Source organism: Homarus americanus, unplaced genomic scaffold, assembly GCF_018991925.1.
Source record: "Homarus americanus isolate GMGI-L3 unplaced genomic scaffold, GMGI_Hamer_2.0 scaffold32583, whole genome shotgun sequence".
Classification (NCBI taxonomy): Eukaryota; Metazoa; Arthropoda; class Malacostraca; order Decapoda; family Nephropidae; genus Homarus; species Homarus americanus.
The window spans coordinates 3,025,134-3,046,228 of record NW_024713129.1 but is presented as its reverse complement, the minus strand read 5'-3'; the positions used below and the strand labels follow the sequence as shown (position 1 = coordinate 3,046,228).

The window sequence follows — 21,095 nt, the reverse complement described above, 5'->3', positions numbered from 1 at the left end:
TATTATCTTAACTTTATGATGGCATACACACACAATTAATAATTAAGAGAAATATCAATAATATTAGGTTTTTTAACACTTACATTAGTAGGAAAGATGGCTGGGCACACGGGGATGGGCGGTTGGTTCCGAGGCAGAGGGCAGATTATTGGCCCTCACCTGTATCACTTGTATCAATTGTATCACTATCCACCACAGAGGCTTGCAGGGCCTCTTTGTCAAACCCCCAAAAGTTCATATAAGTCCATATCCTCACTATAATTATCACTATCACTGACTTGGGCCGGCTGTAGTGGGTGGCGGGTGAAGAACTGGTAATGTTTTGATGACTGGGCGACCTTGTGCGCACCATTTTTGCGCCTCTTACACAACATGGCGGATGGCGGGAGGTTTGGATCCAAAAATGGCGCGGCTTGCCAGCCGCTCTCCGCGTAATGGGGTTCACGACCGCGGAATGTGAGCATGTTAGGTTCCGGCAGGGCACCGCGTTAACGGTGAACCGCGGAATGCGGGACCGCGTAATGTGAGGGTTGACTGTACACTAAACGTAATAAATAATGAGGAATGGATACAGTATGACTGAGCACTTACCTTAAATGTAGTCAGCTGAATGCACACAGGGCCCCCATAATTTTCTATTTACAGGATACATGGAGACTATATTAATTGGAAGAAGTAGAAGAGGATACAGGGCTGGGTGGGTCATCAATGTCGCTTTCTTCAGACAGGTTTATGTGCTGTGAAAACTTGCTGGTTGAAGGTATTGGTTCATCTTGAAGGAGTGAAGAGGCAGCACTGGTGGGGCATGAGGAGACAGCACTGGGGGACTTCTTGAAATAGATGTCCAATTAAGACTGCACAATTTGCTTTTTCTTTTCATTATAAATTTCTCTGTAGCAAGCAAGTGCATCTTGGATCGTTCTGTCAACTTTGGCGTAACACTCATAATTTTGATCCATGCCATCAAACATTTGCATTGCTTTATTAATTGTAGCAAATGCCTCTGCCATTTGTTTCACTGAAAACTTTTTGGGGGTGCAGGTTCTTCTTCTACATTTTGTCTCTCTTCTTCCTCTGCAATTTTCTGTGCATCTAGTTCAATAAGATCCTCATTACTGAGCTCTTCTGCTACACTTTCAACCAACTGTTCAACATCTTCATTATCAATTTCTAACTCCAGCTGTTTACCTAACTCCACTATCTTGTTACTAATATCCGAAATAACTTCATTTTCATTAAATCCTTTGAAACTGTGCACGTATCTTTTCAGGATTTTTTTCCATATTCCATTCATGCAATGTTTTGTAACCTGATCCCATGTTGCACTAATGTTCTTTATACATGACAAAATGTTGTACTCCTTCCAAAACTGTCTGAGAGTTTTCTTACCTTCAGTAGCAGCAACAGCCTGAGCGAAGGTCGTGCGTAAATAATACGCTTTAAAGGCAGCAATAGCACCTTGATCCATGGGTTGGATGATAGAGGTAGTGTTAGGTGGAATGTACACTACCTTAACATCAGGGTGCATGTCGTCCAGGTGTGGTGGGTGTCCAGGAGCATTATCCAAAATCAGTAAAATATTGAATGGAATCCGTTGTTGCAGACAATACTCCTTGGCTCGTGGAATGAAACAAGTCATGAACTAATCCTCAAACAGTACTAGGGTCATCCAGGCTTTCTTGTTACTGCGATAAAACACTGTCAGTGTGTGCTTGCTGACATGTTTAAAAGCCCTAGGGTTCTCTGAATGATAGATCATGAAGGGCTTTAGCTTGAAACCAGCAACATTCCCCCCCAACAGAAGTGTAATTCTGTCCTTGAATGCCTTGAATCCAGGCATTGTTTTCGCCTCTTTGTGGATGTATGTCCGCTCAGGCATGCGCTTCCACAATAATCCAGTCTCATCCACATTGAATATTTGCTCAGGCAAATACTGTAATTCCCTTCCACAATCACATCATCTAACTCCTCCTTAAAAACTTTGGCAGCACCAACATCAGCACTAGCTGCCTCTCCACTCACCTTAACATTGTGTAGACCAGGGGTGGGCAAAGTGCGGCCCGCGGGCCACATTTGGCCCGCCAAATTATTTCTGTGGCCCGCCACTGCATTTGACAATCAGAAAAAAAATTCTTATTAATTACAGAAAGGACAATTTTGGAAGTTGGGTGGACATAGCAGCAATACTGGCTCGTCGCTGTTAACCTGTGGCCCGCGAAGTGTGCCACCATTCATGAAGTGGCCCTCCATCAAAAATAATTGCCCACCCCTGGTGTAGACTGTAGCGTTTTTTAAATCTATCAAACCACCCATGACTTCCTGTAAAGGTTTGATCACATTCATCTCCTGCCTGCTCCTTCAGGCTTTGGAACAGGCTTCTTGCTTTAGCCTGTATTGTTAGAACGCTTAAGGGTACACGCTTCTGGTCTTCTATCCATATCACCAATAATTTTTCCATATCGTGAATAGGACCTTGTCTTCTCTTTGATATTATAGTTCCCTTTATAGGTGTTGTTCCTTTCACTACTTCACGAATACGTTCCTTGTCCTTCAGAATAGTGGATATAGTCGAGTGTGAGAAACCCAGGTCGCGTGAGATTGTTGCTACTGTTTTTCCATTCTCATGCTGTATTATTATCTTCATTTTCATCTCAAAAGTAATTGCCTGTCTCCTTTTCCTTGGAACACCACCAGCACTCTCACTTTTATGCTTTCCAGTGATTATAAAGTCAATTAAATACGATAATAACGAAAGTTCACAGCGCGATCAGTATAGGATACGATAGCCAAACACAAACAAAGCGCTCCACTGAGTGAGTGTGCCCAAGAGGCGACCCGAGACGTGCCACCCTCTCGCCCGGGACGGAAACGTTTCGGTATAGAAAATGCGCGCGTCATTTGAAAATATTTTTGGTCACGACGGTCGCAGTCGTATGTCCCAACGGATGTACGGTCAAAGCAGGTCGTAAGTACCAATGGACGTAAGTCCATGTAGTCGTAAGTCGAGGTCTAGCTGTATTGTTTTCATGCTTGTATGTTTTAAAAAATCAAAATTCAGTAGCTGCATCAAAACTTAATACAGTAGATGATAAAAATGATACGTGCATGACTAATGTTAATTTACCAAGCTGATCTTTATAAAGCAATATAATACATTAAAGTGCATGTGGTTGTGGACTGAACAGCTGACTCGCCCTCTGTGTGGCTGTGTGGGTGAATGCAGCGCACGGAATGTAAGGTGGTCAAACTCTGAAACTCAAGCTCAAACCTTGTAATTACTGAACAGTACCGTACTTTTAATTCTGAAAACGTAGTGAGTTTTTAGTTTAGATAGATAATTTATTAAGTTAAATTATGATACATTTTTCAAATTGGTTCAACATTTTTATTTAATACTAAATGTACTGGAGGAAATATTTTCAAAGAACATGACAAAGATTTGAGTCAAATCATACAACAAGCAATAATCTATAACATTATTGTAGTTATATATTATGAAATAGATTAAGATGAATGAATTATAGGAATAAAACGAATTACATTAAGATACAAAACTATGTTTGGGTGTTTAGCCGGTGAGGGGTGGTGGAGGGGGAGAAGGAGGGAGAGGACAACTCACCACATCCCGTGCTCGTTAGCCCGCCATCCCTTTATAACGACAACATGTAGTTTCACCACAATTCCCCGATTACAGTATTTAGGGTTCATTTGGTGCGGGGTCATTAAAACATTTTAGAAAATTAATTAATTTTCCCCCAAAAATCCCACACCAATCAAGGATGAACTATTGCACCATAGTATATTCCCAGTCACTTGTTTACAGAGCAGTAACACCTGATTGGTCCCGCTCTCCTTAATAATATTGGCAGCACTCACCATCTCTCAAGTGCTGGATTTTCTAGGGAATTCGAGTGACCCAGAGCCCATTTTTTGTCACATTAATGAGGGTACAGTATAAAGTACAGTAAAGCCTCCGATAACGACGGTTCAACGAATGAAGATTCATATTTAAGACCGTGGTTATTTCAGGACCCAATTCAATTTACGGCATTATATCATATTAACGACGAAATTATAAAAAATATATTACATTTTTGTACAAATAATAACTAAATCCCGATATTAAAAAAAAAAAAAAACATGCCTTCCTCACGAATGCTGCCGGGATTGTTAGTGGTCATGCCAGCATCACTAGTATAAACAATTGCAGCTGGCATCTGAACATGAAAAGGAGAAAAACTTTCTCAGGTTTCTTACAGCATTTTTGCATCCCTATTCAAAATGAGCAAGAGAGCAAGTGATGGTAGTGTTGTTTCAAAAGCTTATAGAAAGTGCATAAGCTTAGCCGAGAAACTAGATGTGTTAAAACGATGTGAAAAGGTGAGAGGTCTGTGGATATTATATGGAGCAAGCAATGAACATATTTTCTGAAGTGGATCCATTAACACAACAAAGCATTAAAATTTTAATCAAAGCAAACGACCTCTACATAAAGATGTATAATGAGAAAAGAAAGCAGCTGTGCAAGGTTCTTTCAACAGCTTTATTATTTGAAGGCCTAAACCAACAACTTCAGTTACACCATCAAATTCACCATCATATGCACCTTCAACAACAACTTCAGGTTCAGTAAGTTTCAGCAACAGCTTTATGGAAAGCTACAGCTTCAGCCAGAGTTGAACCTGATGACTTCGTCATCTGAGTAAAAACTCGCACAACATCATTGGCTGTCCTTATGTTTTAGACTTCACCACTATTGGTGAGTAGAATTTTTGTTTTACATTCACAAATATTAATTAAAACATATATGAACAGTAAATAAGTGTTGCTTTCATATTCATATGTAGAGAAATGACGATGTGTTTTCACATGTACGCACTTACTGTACATAAATTGGCGTTCCCAATCGTCTCGCTTTATTTCTTTACCATTAGTGGTTAGCTACTTCTAGTTTTCCATTTACTAACATTACATAACATTATACTCCCCGACTTAAGACGGGGTTAGGGACTGACATCCAGGTCGTAAGTCGAAATGGTCGTAAGTCGGAAATGCTTAAATAACACATAGAAAATCGAAAATTTGGGTCTGTTTTTCTTCTCAGCACCACAAAACACTCACTTTTAAGCTTGTCAGCCATTTTAAAGTGAATAACAGATGAAAATTTTGTCTGTGTACTGACTTTGGGACTCAAAAATACATAATTTGACCACATTTTGGTACGACTGAGGCAGGGCGTAAGTGCGGGTGGACGCAAGTCGAGTCGGTCGTAAGACGGGGAGTACCTGTACTTAAAACATACATACAGATATTTAATTTTTTACATTAATTTTTCTTCAACAACAACCAGGGTCTTATTTCCTTCAGTTTCAGGTGGATAACTGACCTTATAGGTGTAAACACTGACAACAATGTCGTCTCTTATCCTGTTGTTTGTTTTAATATTCTATATATTATTAATGAATTGCACTGTTCATTTCGCATATATAAAGATTAATTCAATCAAATACATATTCAGTAATAGACAATAATGAATCTTTTGTACATACAGTGGTCCCTCGGTTAACGAACGGTTCGGTTAACGAATTTCCTTCCATAAAAATCTTCAATTCGGTTAACGAACAAAAATTTGATTAACTAAATCCTTACGAACGTCACGTTTTGTTGTGAGCATCAGCTGATCAGCTGATTGGCTAGTCTACCAATTCAGTAATCTGTTCTATGTTTACATTCGTTTCTAATGGAGTAAATATCAATAAAGTTGTGCTATTTAATATTTTTGCATTTTTTATATTAAAATTATTTGTCATTTTAACATTTATTTAACATATTGATAATATATGCAGTACTACAGGGAACTAGTTTATTGCGCGCCCATCAGATGCGTGAGTTGGCTACAAGGCATCAGTTGGGCTTTGAAAACAGTGGAGAGAGCATCTGTTTTGTTGGTGTCTTGAATATTTTTGCATTTTTCATTGAAATTATTGGTCATTCTGAACTTTAGTGAGCATATTGATAATATATAGCACAGTGCAGTGTTGATTTAAAGAAAATTATCTTGAATTACACCTAGTGAACTTAAAATTTTATTGGTGAAATTACTACATCAAGCATGGGTCCCCTGAAAGGTGATTTATCCTCCATCCCCACTTCCTTCTCTTTTCCCTTCTCCTGCACCCCACTTCTAATTCCCATCATCATCATCATCAACCAGGAATCTTCTACATACAGTACACACCTCAAAGTAAGTGTACTTTACTGCATTTTTGTTTTACTTTGTATGTACTTTTCTGTGAGCTGGAAACAATTACCCAATATCCCATTGAAACAATGGATTCGGTTAGCGAAATTTTTGGTTAACGAACGACCTTCTGGAACAAATTGTGCTCGTTAACCGAGGGTACACTGTATTCTTAAAAAGATAAATGACCCGGTATCCTTAAATGCGCACGTATATGTTGGCGTTCCCAATCCATCTCTTTTTTTTTTCTTTGCCATTAGTGGTTAGCTACTTTGATTGTTCCATTTATTAACATTAAATAACGTTACTTAAAACATATATATTCATTATTTTACATTAATTTTACTACAGCTACAACCAGGGTCTTATTTTCTTCATTTTCTCGTGTAGAACTAGCGTCCCGGACTCCCGGCTGTAAACACTAACGAAAACAATGGCGTCCCATCTCCTCTTGTGTGACCATATTATTATTCATTTATATTGTATAAGGTGCATTCAGAAACACTATTTAAAGAATATAGTTTGCAATTTTCATTAATTGTATTGTTTTGGGGGGAAAAGAGGGTAAAAAGCCACACAAAAGATATGAAAAGGTCACACTTGGGAACGCATCTCATTATTATTGCTTTATTTTAATGGTAATTAATGATTCGTGATACGATGATTCACCTTACACTGCAATATTGCAGAACACATTACCGTCGTTAATCGATGCTTTACTGTAATTATAAATAAATATTTTATGGGGCAGCCAAGGCATGGTAACTGAGTATGTTTGTTGGTTGGAATAATGAGGAACAATCTGAACAAACTGAACATAAAACAAACACATGATCAAACACAAAAATTCAGAAATTGTTGAATACTCTAATGTCGAAATATTCAGAACTGGATTAATTGGGATTTTTCAGTAATTCAAGTATTTGAGTCCCTAATTATTTTTACCATAATGGATCTGAGTCCGTAATACATGAACCTATTCCGAACAGGTCAGCGGGTCCATTAAAGCCGAGGTCCATTGTAGACAGTATCCGTTACTTTGGGGGTTTGCTGTACAGTATATTCATAATTTTTTACTTATATTGTATTAGCTCAAACCAAAGGAAAACAGATTAATAACATATTTTATGCTTTAAAACTCGGATAAACATACAAACTCACCAAAAATCTATTTACCTATTTATATATTTGTTTGTTTATCTATCTCTCTGTCAATGTAGATATTTTTCTATCTATCTAATTATGTAATGTATCCATCTACCCTGGAATTATTCATATTGAGTGTGTAGTTTTAGGAACACAGCTACTGAGACACTGTCTTCCTCAAAATGCACATATGAAATATTCTAAATGCATCAGTGCCAGATGGAGTCGACAGCTAAATTAAGTAAGCACACTAATTCATAAGCACAACCAAGACTTCATCAACAACAGCACATAAAAAATACAATGACTGGAATAAAAAAAGTTCCCAGAAACTTATATCTTAAAATTAGATCATTAAGAAATTCACCATAAGGGTAACTGAAGGTATCCCATTGGCCAACATTCAAGGAGCGAGTTTTCAATTTATCGAGCACAATATTGTTTTATTACAAATATGTGTATGTATTTAGGAACTGTGCATACTAACTAGGACATTTTACCCTACCCTTTTCAGGATTTTGCCCCCCCAGCCCCCCCCCTCCTCAGGCCTGATCCTATGCTACTGAAAAATACAAGATGTAATACAAATTAATACTTTAAGATCTCTCTGATAAACAAATACAGCTCCTTCCCGACTTACGATGGGGTTAGGGACCCAAATCCAGGTCGTAAGTCGAAATGGTCGTAAGTCGAAAATTCTTAAATAATACATAGAAAATCTAAAATGGGTGTCTCTTTTTCTTCTCAGCACCACAAAACTCTCACTTTTAAGCTTGCCAGCCATTTTAAAGTGAATTACAAACGAAAAAATTTTCAGTACACAGCGCAATCACTGACGTTGGGACTCGAAAATAAGTAATTTGACAAAATTTTGGTAATACTGAGGCGGTCGTATGTCCGGGTGGTCGTAAGTCGAGGAGTAGCTGTATTTACAATGATTACTTACAATGTCCCTCTGATCATCCTGGACCAGATCCATCTTGTGTATGAGGCAGAAGACACGAGCCTCTGGCGAGTTTTGCAGAATGGCCTCCAGGCAGCTCTGGTAGTAATGCATGTCTCTCTCTAGGTAAAACACACAGAAAATAAAATAATTTACCTCTAGAACAAACATTTTTATCCTTTTTAAGACATATCAGATATTGTTCCAAATTATTTTTACCTCTCTCAGAGCAAACATTAATTTCTGAACATACAACTAACATCAAACACAATGGATTTGATGGCCAGGACTTTAGCAAATTTGGGTAAAAAAAAAAGAGCCTTAACATAACTATACTGTACTTTATATACATTCCAATACTGTATTTGAATGCTAGTTACTTCATATATTAATTCTAAGATTCACTCACCCAATTCCCGGCTCTCTACATCAAATACGTAAATGAGCACTTCAACATTTCTGAAGATGTTGTCTCTCTGAGAAGCAAAGTAGTTCTCCATGAATGCTTCTTGCCTGTTGAATAAAGTGTGGCTACATGTAGTACTCTTATAGTTAATTGATATTAATGATTTGCTACATTGATGACATTAGTAACCTGATCTATGGAAAGGGTAAAAAAAAATAGTCATTAACAGGTGAGTTTCAGACTTAAATAAGAAAAATGAAGGACTGACTCTGAACTCCCATTTTTCAGTAAAGCTGTAGCTAAGCGGCTTTACTACTGTTCATGCTTGGGATAGAGGGTGAGCCCAGCTTGCCTTACTTTCTATGGTAGCTGGTAGATTACATACAAAGGTTGTTCCCGGGAGGCTGAAGTCCACTTAATCAGTACACACTGGCCTAAGGTCAACATGATTCCAGAGCTGAACTGTTAACTTCAATTCATTTAGTTTTCCAGATGACTATACATGACCCCAAGCAGGAGGGAGGGTTATGAAGCTGCTGGCTTCACTAAAAGTTAAGATCAGTCCTGGAATCATGACAGACGTTATGTGGGTGGGTGTGCTGCCTAGGTGGACACATACTCTAAACAGGCCTCCAACCTCTGCATCTAATCTCCAATATTTGAGATATGTGGCTGTGACGAGGAGGGATGAGTGATCATCACCTTGGCTCCAGATGTCAAAAGGGATAATAATGTGAGAATGGGCTGACCAGACCTCCATTCCCGATATGCACACTAACAAGAGTTGCTCACCAGAGGGTGTCACCTAAAAACACTTAGCTTTCAATACTTCCAAATAATGGGCAAATGTTTTAATTTAAATGTATACCCTCCAAGGCTTCAAATATGCTCCTAACCCAAGAATTACATTTATGTTCCATTTCTTAGATCAGATCACATAACAAGTAATAAGCACCTTATGGTATATTTTTTATAAAATGGACCTCATTACTCATTTGCATAAGTATCATAGATTTCACTTATTTAATAATTATTTTCATTCATAGCAAAAGTGGGTTTCATTGGCCCAGTACAGTGGTCCCTCGGTTAACGAGCACAATCCGTTCTAGAAGGTTGCTCGTTAACCGAAACCATTGTTTCAATGGGTTTTTGGGTAATTGGTTACAGCTCACCAAAAATTGCCTAAATTCAACAAAAAGGGTAGAAAAGTACACTTACTTTGAGGTGTGTATGTAGAAGGCTCCTGGATGATGATGATGATGATGATGATGGGAATTAGAATGGGGGTGGAGGAGAAGGGAAAAGAGAAGGCATTGGGGTGGAAGAGAAGTCACCCCATGGCGCCATTTCACCCACAAAATTTTAGTTCTTTTGGTGTAATTCAAGATTATTTTCTTTAAATCAACACTGCACTGCATTATATATTGTCATATGTAAAATAAATTTCAAAATGACCAATAATTTGCTTGGAAACACAGAAAAAAGCATTTAATTGAAGAGAGTCTCAAGCAAGATGTTACCTCCACTGAAAAGAGAGAGAGACTAACACCTGTTTGGTGTGTTGCCAGGCTGGATGGCGTGCCAGAAACTAGTTTCTTTCCCTTCAATTATGTTCAATAATTGTTAAAATTACTAAAAAATTTAATATTAAACTTTAAAAATTATTGAATACTGTAAACTTCTTGATATTTACTAAAGTGGTAAGGAATATAAGCCCTAGAACCGATTACTGTAATGGCAGACTAATACTACAGCTGGTGGACCGCCAAATGCAAGCGAAAACATGTTGAGGTCGGCTCGTAAAAACTCGTTAATCGAGGGATTGCTCGTCAACCGAAGTTAAGAATCTTATGGAAGGTAACTCGTTAACCGAGGCGCTCGTTAACCGAGGGACCACTGTATATTGATAAACCTTCAATATACAAGGAGGCAGTATGACCGGCACTTAACCACCTTCACTTCCCAACTATAGTTAAGTACCCATTTTCAGATGGGCAGACTGGGGGTTCCCTGGGATAGAACCAACAACCCTCATGACAAGAATTGAGAGTTGTCTCCACTCAGCCACTGTACCCCAACATGCTTGATACCACAGAAGTAATGGCCACCATACTCACCCTCCACAATCCCATAAGTTCAGTACCAGGTTGCCCAAAAAGCGTACATGGGAGTGCTCGACATCAACTGCAATGTACAAAAACAACTAATCAATACTTATTCCAGAACTGATAAAAAAATGCAGAGTAAAACCAGGAAGAGAACATTACATAGGAGGAAGTACACTGAAGTTCTGGAAAGTATCACTAAGGAAAGGAATTTATGTTTGGAAGTGAAGAAGGAACTGAGGAATACTGTACTATAATCCTACCTTAGTACAGTAAAGAGCAAAGAGAAATGGACTTGAGATGAACTTAATTCATCTCGAGTTAAAAGACTGGAGCGGGTGAGAAATAATGAAAAGTATGGGATGTACAGCACAGACTGGCTAAGAGGGGGCAGAGAGTGTGAATAATGGAACAGATGTACAGTCCCGGACCTAAGTTTGTCACACAGTCAAGGTGGAGGGTGTAAAGTCCGTCCCCACCCTTATTGGAGGGCAGGTCCGCTGTCCAGCCATCGCCCCCACCACACAAACAAGCACCCAAACTTTTCAACATTCAGCTCTGATACTTCCATTTCTCAACAAGGACTGGGAAAGGATGTCATTGTTTTGTTTAATAAATTCATGAAACAATTTACCCAATCAAGTTTTACATTATACAGTAGAACCGCGATAAATCAAACTAATTGGGACAGACCCCAGTCCGGGAAATGCGAAAGTCCGAGAATTGCGAAGATATGGGATGGGATGGGGGTGGGAGGGAGATAACACTGCTTATCTGAACTGTTTAAAGAAAATCAGTCATTATGTTATTACTGCACTTCAACAACTAAGGCTTTTAAGTGTACAGTATAACAAGGTTATTAAAAGAATATTACATCAAAAATAAAAAAATAAATACGAAACAGAACTCTCTGGGTTGAAAATTGGAAATGCAAGTCTGGTTGTCACCGAGATGATTGTTATTTACCGTAGTGTAATATGTACGAAACCACAGAATTTTTCTCATGAATAAAGATAAAACTGTATACTGTACAGTACTATAAAAATAAGAACAAATAAGTGTAGGAGTATATTGTATGTGGAAGACGAATGTTTATCTGGGAGCAGCTGGTAGAGGGGTGGGGGAGGTACCCGGGGTGGGTGGTTCCCTCCCTCTTTTTCCCACAAGAATCCTTTAACACTTCTTTATGCAATTTCACCACAAATCTCATATAATTTAGGATCATTTGTTGACAGGTTGACAAAATATTATCCTAAAAGAATCAACTTTACTGAAAAAAGAATCCTACACTGAACACCATGAGTCATTTCATACTCATTTGTTTACAAAGAGCAAACAGGTATTGTTGTGTATTTATCATCACTTAATAAATACTATTGCGGTGTATTTATCAACACTTAATAAATAATATTGTAGTGTATTTATCACTTAAGTAATATTGTAGTGTAAAGTACAGCATTATGTATCTGCATATACCCTGATTTATTCATTAATCATTTGTCTAAGTACATGTACAAGTAGCCAAACTGAGTCATCATATAACACTCAAAGGTATCTTCATATCAAATACTATACAGTGTGTTATAGTGACCCTTGTTGTAAGCTGGTCTGCTGAAAGCTCTCACCTGAACATATCTTGAGTAAATAATCTTCTGATACAGCTTATCCTTTTATTTTCAAGTCATAATACAAATTACATACAGTCTTGTATTTTTTCTCTATTACTTAAGATGTTATATTAATCTTGATGAAAATCATAAGAGGCCAATCATATGAGAATATAATACTGAATCAATAAATAAATAAACCAGACAAATGTGGCAACACCTGATCAACTCCAGTCTCTTAGGTGTCTTAGTTCTAAGTAGGACTATAGCAAATCTTGACAGGTAGACCATGTTGTTCTTGAAGCTTACTCAATTTATCTGATGCCTTTACACTGTGATGAAAGAAGGTGACGATCTGTTTGACTTACTCTTGCAAATGTTTAACTTCCTCAGTATTTTTAATAGAATCTCTTACAACCAATTTCAGTGTGTGTGCGAAACATGGTAAATGACGTAGCTTCATGATGTTGCTCACACCTGAAGTTATATTGGCTGCATAGTCTGTAACAACAGAGCAGACTTTGTTCAAAATGCTCCAGCTGTTACAAATGGTTGTTAATTCCTCGGCAATATTAGCTGTAGTGTGTGCTTCCTGCATCATAATTGTCTCCAGTACCACCGACTTTAATTCCCATGTCGGCAAAATGAAGTGAGCTCTTACTGTGATGAATCCTTTTGTAGTTCTAGAGGTCCATATGTCTGTGGTCAGTGAAACAGCATTTGTGTTCAACTCTTTTTTTACTCTTTTAATTTCCTGGTCGTAAATGTTGGGAAGGTGGGTTCTTGTTAATTCTCGCCAACTAGGGAGTTCATATTGTGGATCCAATGCAATGACCAGACATTTAAGCCCCTTGTCATCCATCACTGATAACGATTGTAGATCTTGGACGATCATTTGCATGACAATTTGGTCCAATTCTCTCTTCCTAGAAGAATCTGCTTTGTAAGTTTTCTTCTTGTTGACTGTTTCAAGCAAAGTGGGTTGGTTGTGTCATGATTTCTTTTTTGCTTGATTTTCCTGCCAGTTCCAGCACATGTCCTTCTTGCTCTTCTTGGAGTTCTGCATACTCTGTTGGATGTTTGGTGCGTATATGTTTTGTCAAGGATAAAGTGCTACCGCAGAATTTGAGGCTGTCTTTACAGAGGACACAAGCAACACTTCCTGGGTCAATTTTTTTCATGCGAGTCCACACAGGGCTCGTCCTTTTTCTTTTAGATGCCATGATAATGACCTGAAAGCAGAAAACGAAAGATGCTAGGAAATCGTGACTAACTGGCTAACTTGGAAATGAATCACTTTATTCCGAGTATGCAAATCAAGTTGAATAAAATCTTGAGAGAGAGAGAGAGAGAGAGACTTTCTGACTCTTTTGTGACAAATTTTGAACATTAAGGAGAACATTCTACATATTCATATAGTACAGTATAACTATACACTCCAGCTAGAAAAAGAGGTACTAGTGTTGCACTAGAACTCAATTACATTTGCATCGAGCCATCGACACCCACCCTCTGGGCCCCTGGGGCCTCTGACATGAATGCAGTGTTGTACGTTGACGCCGTTAATTTAACGCCGTCAATGGACGGCGGCAAGTTTTTGTTAACGCTAACGTCAATTTTTTGGGCAGGTGACGCAGTCAACTTTTTACCTGAGCAGAGCATCAAACGTCAAGCGTCAATTTGTTCGTCAACTTCTCCATGGGCAAGGACGTCTTGAGGCCCAAGTACAGCAGAATGAGCGACAAGCACTTTGAGATGCTAGTGTTCTTGAGGGGGAACAAATGAAAAATTAATATGATATAATATAAATCATAATAAATGATTAAAAATTAATTTAATATTTTTTGATTTTGCACGTTACTCCCATACACAGGAGAATACGCATTTCGGGGCTGCATTTGAACGTCACTGAAAACTCGCTGATGCTAGGTGTTGACGCTGACGGCGTCAATTTATGAAATCGTTTACGCCGACGCTGACGGCATCAAATTTCTCGGCAGTTTATGCTGACGCTGGCGGCGCCACTTTTTTCGTTGACTCATACAACACTGCATGAATGATGAAAGGACTGGCAGTGGAGTGGCGACTGACGAGTCAATTCAACTCTGCATACGTGAGCGACAGGCAGGCCGCTGCACTGGCAGAGTACACTCGCACTGCCGCTGTCTGTCGCAACTGCTATACGCCAGTGCGGCGCCACAGGAGGACAGGGTAGGATGGTCAGCAACTCACTCTCACTGTATTGTTATAGTGCGTTTTTTCTCAGCTGATTGGCTGTTGCAAATCAGTGCGATTTTGTCCTGAAGTAATGATGTATTTCTAAATGAGTTTATTCATAATCGTTGGTATGACCGCTTCTGACGAGAAAGATATTTAGCTAAATTATATAAAGATACATACATTCATTATTTCAAACATAAGCACGTAGGAATTTTATCAGAAGTATTATACATGAATTAACTGTTAAACTCTGGTGGCAAATTCATACTTTCAGAAGATGCATTTAATATATACTTATTCTTACCCACAGTAAGGCATACTAAGACAAATTACGTATCAGTAATACTACATTATTCAAAAACAACATTTTAAAAGTTCAGAATCACATTGAAATATTACACGACCATCAGCAGAGGCAAGAAATATGACAGCGAACAACATCATTTTTTTCCCGCCTCTGCTAACGGTCGTGTAATATTTCAATGTGATTCTGATCTTTTAAAATGTTGTTTTTGAATAATGTAGTATTACTGATACGTAATTTGTCTTAGTATGCTTTAGTGTGGGTAAAAATTAGGATATACAGTATTAAATGCATCTTCTGAAAGCGATCTCTCTTGAAACGTATCTCATGTTATATCGACGTTCTACTGTACATCAGAGAGAGAACAGGGGAAGGGGCAAGAGGAAGGAATAAAGAGGGTATGAGAAATAAGTGAATTAAAGACTCATCTGTCATGGCTGCCAAGAAATAAGTGAATAAAAGACTCAAATGTCATGGCTGCCACCTCAGCAGGAAGTCCCTAAGAGAGTGAAGCTTAGCAGATAATATGAAATACACCAAAAAGTAACTGATGAATATTACATCAGTATGTTTCTTAATACAAGTATCCCTCACTATTCGAATGGGTTAGATTATCAAATTTTTGGATGGTGAATAACATAATATATTGGAAAATAGGGTTCAGTTCCTGACCAACAAAATATCACTGTATTATACCTAAAAAAACATTAAATCAGTTCCCAATCAATAAAACTCAATACTGTATGTATTGACATTTTGCAGTGAAGCTTACTGTGCTTTGAATTTTTTCTCGTAATTTACACAATTACCAAAAGACCGGTATTTAAGGTCTTAAGCCTATGAAGAAAAAAATTACTAAAATATTTATAAACAGTTGGTAGAGTATATTACCTTACCTGACATTGAAATTTGCCACCATTCATGATGCTTCATGATCTCAAGCTTGGCTTACATTATCATAGGATTGTGGGGTCTCTTGGCAATGGTGGGGGCAGCAGAGGAATCATCACTATGCTTAGATGTCATTGTGTACGGCTTCATAAAAGGATGGCATGAACACAGACAGATAAAGAGGGAGCACTTCACTTGCACAGAACAATGCACATCAGGTGGCCAAAATGATCACCCCAGTTGACTCTTGGGTCTCGCCTGATGATCAATTTAAATTTTCAATTAGACCAATAATGGGACAAGTATATATCACCTTCATATAGCGAAAAAGAGGTGTAAGAATAGAATTTTGGTTAGCTGTAATTTGTATAGCGAGGATACCTGTACAGTACTATACTTTTTGAGCCTATCTTTCATTAACTTGCCATTTTCATTTAACCCTTAAGCCCCGGGTGACATTCCAGAACGCGAACCTATTCCCGCCATTGTTTAAACGCCCAGCGTGGGTTATCAGGTTCCACAGGGAAGCTTCCTAAACATAATTACCTACTTTTATTTGTTTCATTTTCATTGTTTGTCGATTTTATCATGCTGTATCAAAGTAATATTGATACAAGTTGTGTAGTTGTATTGTAGGGTAGAATTACTGTGAAACAATGCTATGATTATGTTATAAATGTTTTTATTTGTGGAATTATTATTATCTTATGCATTACTTGTTCTACCAAACACAAAGACAGTCAGGCAGATTGGCAACCCACTGGAGATTGTTGCCAAGCACTTTTTTATGAAAAATTATGCAAATAAAATATTCTAAAAGAATTATTTATAGCAAATAAGTATTAAGATCAGTAAATACAGTCGACCCTCGTTAATTCGGACCCCTTTAATCCGGATTTCGGATAAATTGGAGGGAAATCTGAACTGTCCATATCAAATTTCTGGTTCTGGGATTGTCCCAGTTGCAATTTCAAATTCTGTGTCACTACTAAGGAATAAGGAAGTCTCTGGTGCACTGCACTCTAAAATTAAGAGAAAACGGACGACTCAGGCGTCCTGAAGTGAGAGAAAACGGACTCCTATGACGGGGCACTAAAATAAAGAGACATGGCTACATGTTTTGTGGACTACCCACTGTACAGTATTGATCGTATAATTTTCATCACTTTGTAATAAACCTAGTCATGCCTATGTGCGTTTCTGATAATTACCATTACATTATATATTTATATATTTAGCGGTTGTACAAACACACGGCCTCACAAATGCCACTCAGACTGACAGACTTGACAAGTTTTACCAACCATAAAGACAGTTGAAGCTTTAAACATCACTCACAATGGATCTTGAATATTCCAACTGTAATCAGACATACCTAAGTTGCCTCAACAATTGCAACCCCAGTTGCAATATCAAATCCTGTGTCATAACTAAGGAATAACGAAGTCTCTGGTGCATTGCACTCCAAGATTAAGAGAAAACGGAGGACTCAGGCATCCTGAAATGGGATGAAAACGGAATCCTATGATGGGGCCCTCAAATAAACATACACATAGCTGTATAATGCAATATTAACCCCTAAATCGGTTAATTCGGACAATCGACTAAAACGGACACCCTTCCCCCCCTATTAGTCCGTTTTAACGAGGGTCGACTGTACATACATTATTGGCCACTTCGGACACAAAGGCGAGCAAAAAATAGCTGCTAAGTGCTGAGGGACTACAAGCGTCAGCTGTCAAACCAACACTGTCTCCTTATCTCTCCCCCTCCTCCCTCCCTCTGCGCGGCCAGAGAAGTTTCTCGAGGGTGAATATATAGTTTTTTTTTATTATTTTTGGGGTTTTATCAATTTAAAAGGTTAAAAATTATTTTTGGAAAATTTGATTTTTTCTCGATTTAACCCCGGGTGGGGGGTACTGCCACCAGCCCCCTAACCCAGGGCTTAAGGGTTAATCTCAGTATGAAAAATACATAAATAACCTGAAAACAAAAGGTTCTATTATGTCAATAAAACTCACTTGTTGCTCCAAGGCGACTGGTGTCTCGGGCAATGTAGTTGGCAAATATGATAGACCTCATACTGGTCTTCCCGGACCCACTCTTACCCATCAGCAACACCTAAACAACAACAATATTAACAGTTTAGCATCAACACATAAACATGATTTAAACATCTCTGTATACAGTAATGTAATGGCAATGACTTTGTAATGTGATGGATAAATAAAGAGAATGTTCTGCCATTTAGGTTTCTCTTCATACATATAAAAAGGATTTATTTTGTTATTTTGGAATATTAAAATACAAGATAACTGTAGTATTTTAGGTTAGGTTCATTTAATAAAGGGCAAATTATAGAAAGCAGCAGTGCCACAGTGTTAAGTTAGCAGTAAACTCCAGAAGTAGCAAATACTGTACTACTACATTCATAACTTTTTATTCATAAAATGAACTAAACTAGCCTAAAGCCCTGGTATTAAAGTTATCTCCTATTTTAATCTTAAAAAAAAAGAACCCCCCCCAAAGAGCACATTACACTTGCAATAAACTGCTAACATACACAAAGTAGCAGATACTGTGCTCACAAGCGTCGGCAGCATTTCCTCAGTAGACCCAGGATAGAAAAATATCATAAAAGTGATATTGCACAAAACATTGTTTTTTAACACCACAAAATACCTCATCTTCAAAGTTGTGCCCACTTTATTCAAATTATGGTCGCATGTCCTTAAATATAATGTATGCATCAGCAACAAAAATGAAGGTCATATTCTTTCAAATCATGATGAAAAATATAAGAAAAAGTTATATTGGTTATTAAATTCCCATTGGGACATAATATGAATCTTTGTCCAAAATATCTGGTAAAATTATCGATTTGGTCATCCACCCATTTGGAAGTTCAGTAATTCAGAATCGTTTAAAACACCCAAAAAACGTTAAAATTTAACTTGTTGCCACTACACGAAATTGAAGTTGAAACTACATTTTTTCCGTGGTTTTTGTTGTGTCATGAACGAATTTGTCCTTCATTTCTGATTCAAATCAATAGTCTCTGAGATTAGGTCCCCTCCCTCCCATCTCAAAATCTAGAGATTTACTGTAAAAATCAAGGTTAAAAGTGTTCAAAATACATTGAAAACCATTGGAAAACAAAACCCCAACCAACCTAACCTAACTTAACCTGACTGGGGAGCTCCAAAATTGTTTGATTTTTTGCATGTGTACCGCCATGTACGAACATACATAAAATGTAATATATCTCACTTAAACGTAATTTGCACCAGAAATGCCATTGAAGAAAAGAGCCTTAGAATTGTCAAAATTACTGATTGCAAATGTAAAATTGTCGAGAATCGTGTTTTAGCAACAAGTGAAATAATACCCCAAACCACAGGAAAAAACATATTTTCGGTAAATATGCATATTAAAGCAACCACGGAATTTGAAAAAAAAATGGTTTTCTGATGTGATTAGTTCAAATCTGACCTTCGTTTTTGCCGGAAATCACTCGTTTGTGATTCAGCCCCCCCTCCCCTTCCTATAACAACACTGGGGAAGAGCATGGGAATTCTGGGTTTTGAGTGAGGGAGAGGAAAAAAACGAGTGATTTGTGGATATACAATACAACCAAACTTAACCTTACCTACCCACTTAACTGGGGCCTCCGCCCCCAACGGCCCTAGCAGGGGGTGAAGGCCATATGCTAGGTAATAACCCAGAGTCACGTGGTCAGCCTCCACAATAATAACAATAGCCGTTGCAGTATTTCTTACCTTATTCAGAGTCAGAGTCTGACTGAAGTGAATATAATAAATTGATAAAAGAAAAAATAGTTCTATAGATTGAGTGAAGTGAATTTCCGGAATTCTTTGGTTGCTGTAATCTGCACAATAACCATAACTTCAACCTAACCTAACTTAATCCTTTCTCGGCGGTCCGACTAATTACCCAAATGTAGCCGCAATGAAGTCAAATAATGGTCCTACATGAATAAATCGGACTGCCAACCACTTCTCGACTAGTATTTGGTGTCACAAAGTCACAAAAAATTGGTAAACTTAATTTAAACTGAGTTAATAGATCGCGTGCTTGTACCGAGGGAGCGAGTAATTACCCAAATGAACCCAAATGTACCCAAATGTAGTTGCAATAAAGTCAAATGATGGTCCTACAAGCATAAATCGGGCTGTGAATCACTTCTCGATTATTATTTCGTGTCATAAAGTCACAAAAAATTGGTAAACTTAATTTAATCTGAGTTGTGTTGTGTTAGGTTAGGTTAGGTACATGCACTCGATCTATTAACTCAGATTAAATTAAGTTTACCAATTTTTTGTGACTTTATGACACCCGCTGGGCTGCATAGTGCCGATGCTGCCATATAATCTCAAGTCCAGAAATGCCTCAAATTTCACCATATTATAGTAAGTTCTTTCTGTTTAATATACTGCTGAAGTTAGGTTTGTTTGGTTTGGTTGGGTAGGTCTGTTCTTCATAACCACAAATGTTAAGTAGCGTTTATTTTAAAAATATCCGGTTTTTTTTTACATATTACCACAAACTACAAGTGTCCACTGTAATATAACAATGAAAATCCGGAGTTTTTATAATTGTTTTCAATCAATTTCGCCGGCAGGTTGGTCCTATATAATTACCTTAACTTAAAATCCTAAAATTCGCAGGATGATCGAAACGATAATACTAAATATCTCGCTCTCACCCCCAACATCTGCCACTTCCTTCTACCCAAACCCTTACCTCCATAAACCCCTCACTCCTTTACCCTTATCTTCTCCCTGTATGTGCCTATAACATAATGAGGTCCTACACAATTAACACAATACACCCCGAGACCGAGACGACTAATCCCTCAAAAGACAAGTAAAAACCATCAACATTATAATCCACTTAATTTGTTCGCATTAATTATACTCAGGAGTGAACGAAGGTTAAATAGACTAATTATTTCCCTAATATTACGATAATTGTGTCAACGAACCTTTTTCTTCATCTTGTCTTCGTCAAATACTGAGGATAGAAGAAATTCACTCGACGTAGGCTGGCAGCTCCTTCTCCTTCCCTAGTCTTGTTTACATTGTAGCACGAGGGGCTACCAGTCTTCCTTAAATGTTATTTCAAGAGTCTATTCGTCTGGCTATAGAATTTATCTTATACTTATCAGTTTTAGATACGTGGTGGTTTAAGGAAATAATTAGTAAGTGATAT

General features: G+C 37.9%; 1 protein-coding gene across 1 annotated transcript in view; it reads right to left on the bottom strand.

The window, feature by feature from the left end:
• Positions 1 to 21,093, bottom strand: part of LOC121866233 (ras-related GTP-binding protein A) — a gene marked incomplete at its 3' end in the record, with an annotated part of 51,327 nt that extends 30,234 nt beyond the window's left edge. The window contains 5 exon segments of the mRNA XM_042365849.1: positions 8,334 to 8,452; positions 8,740 to 8,843; positions 10,854 to 10,920; positions 17,885 to 17,984; positions 20,869 to 21,093. Coding sequence (XP_042221783.1) covers positions 8,334 to 8,452; positions 8,740 to 8,843; positions 10,854 to 10,920; positions 17,885 to 17,984; positions 20,869 to 20,880 — 402 coding nt within the window.
• Positions 21,094 to 21,095: the final 2 nt, after the last annotated feature.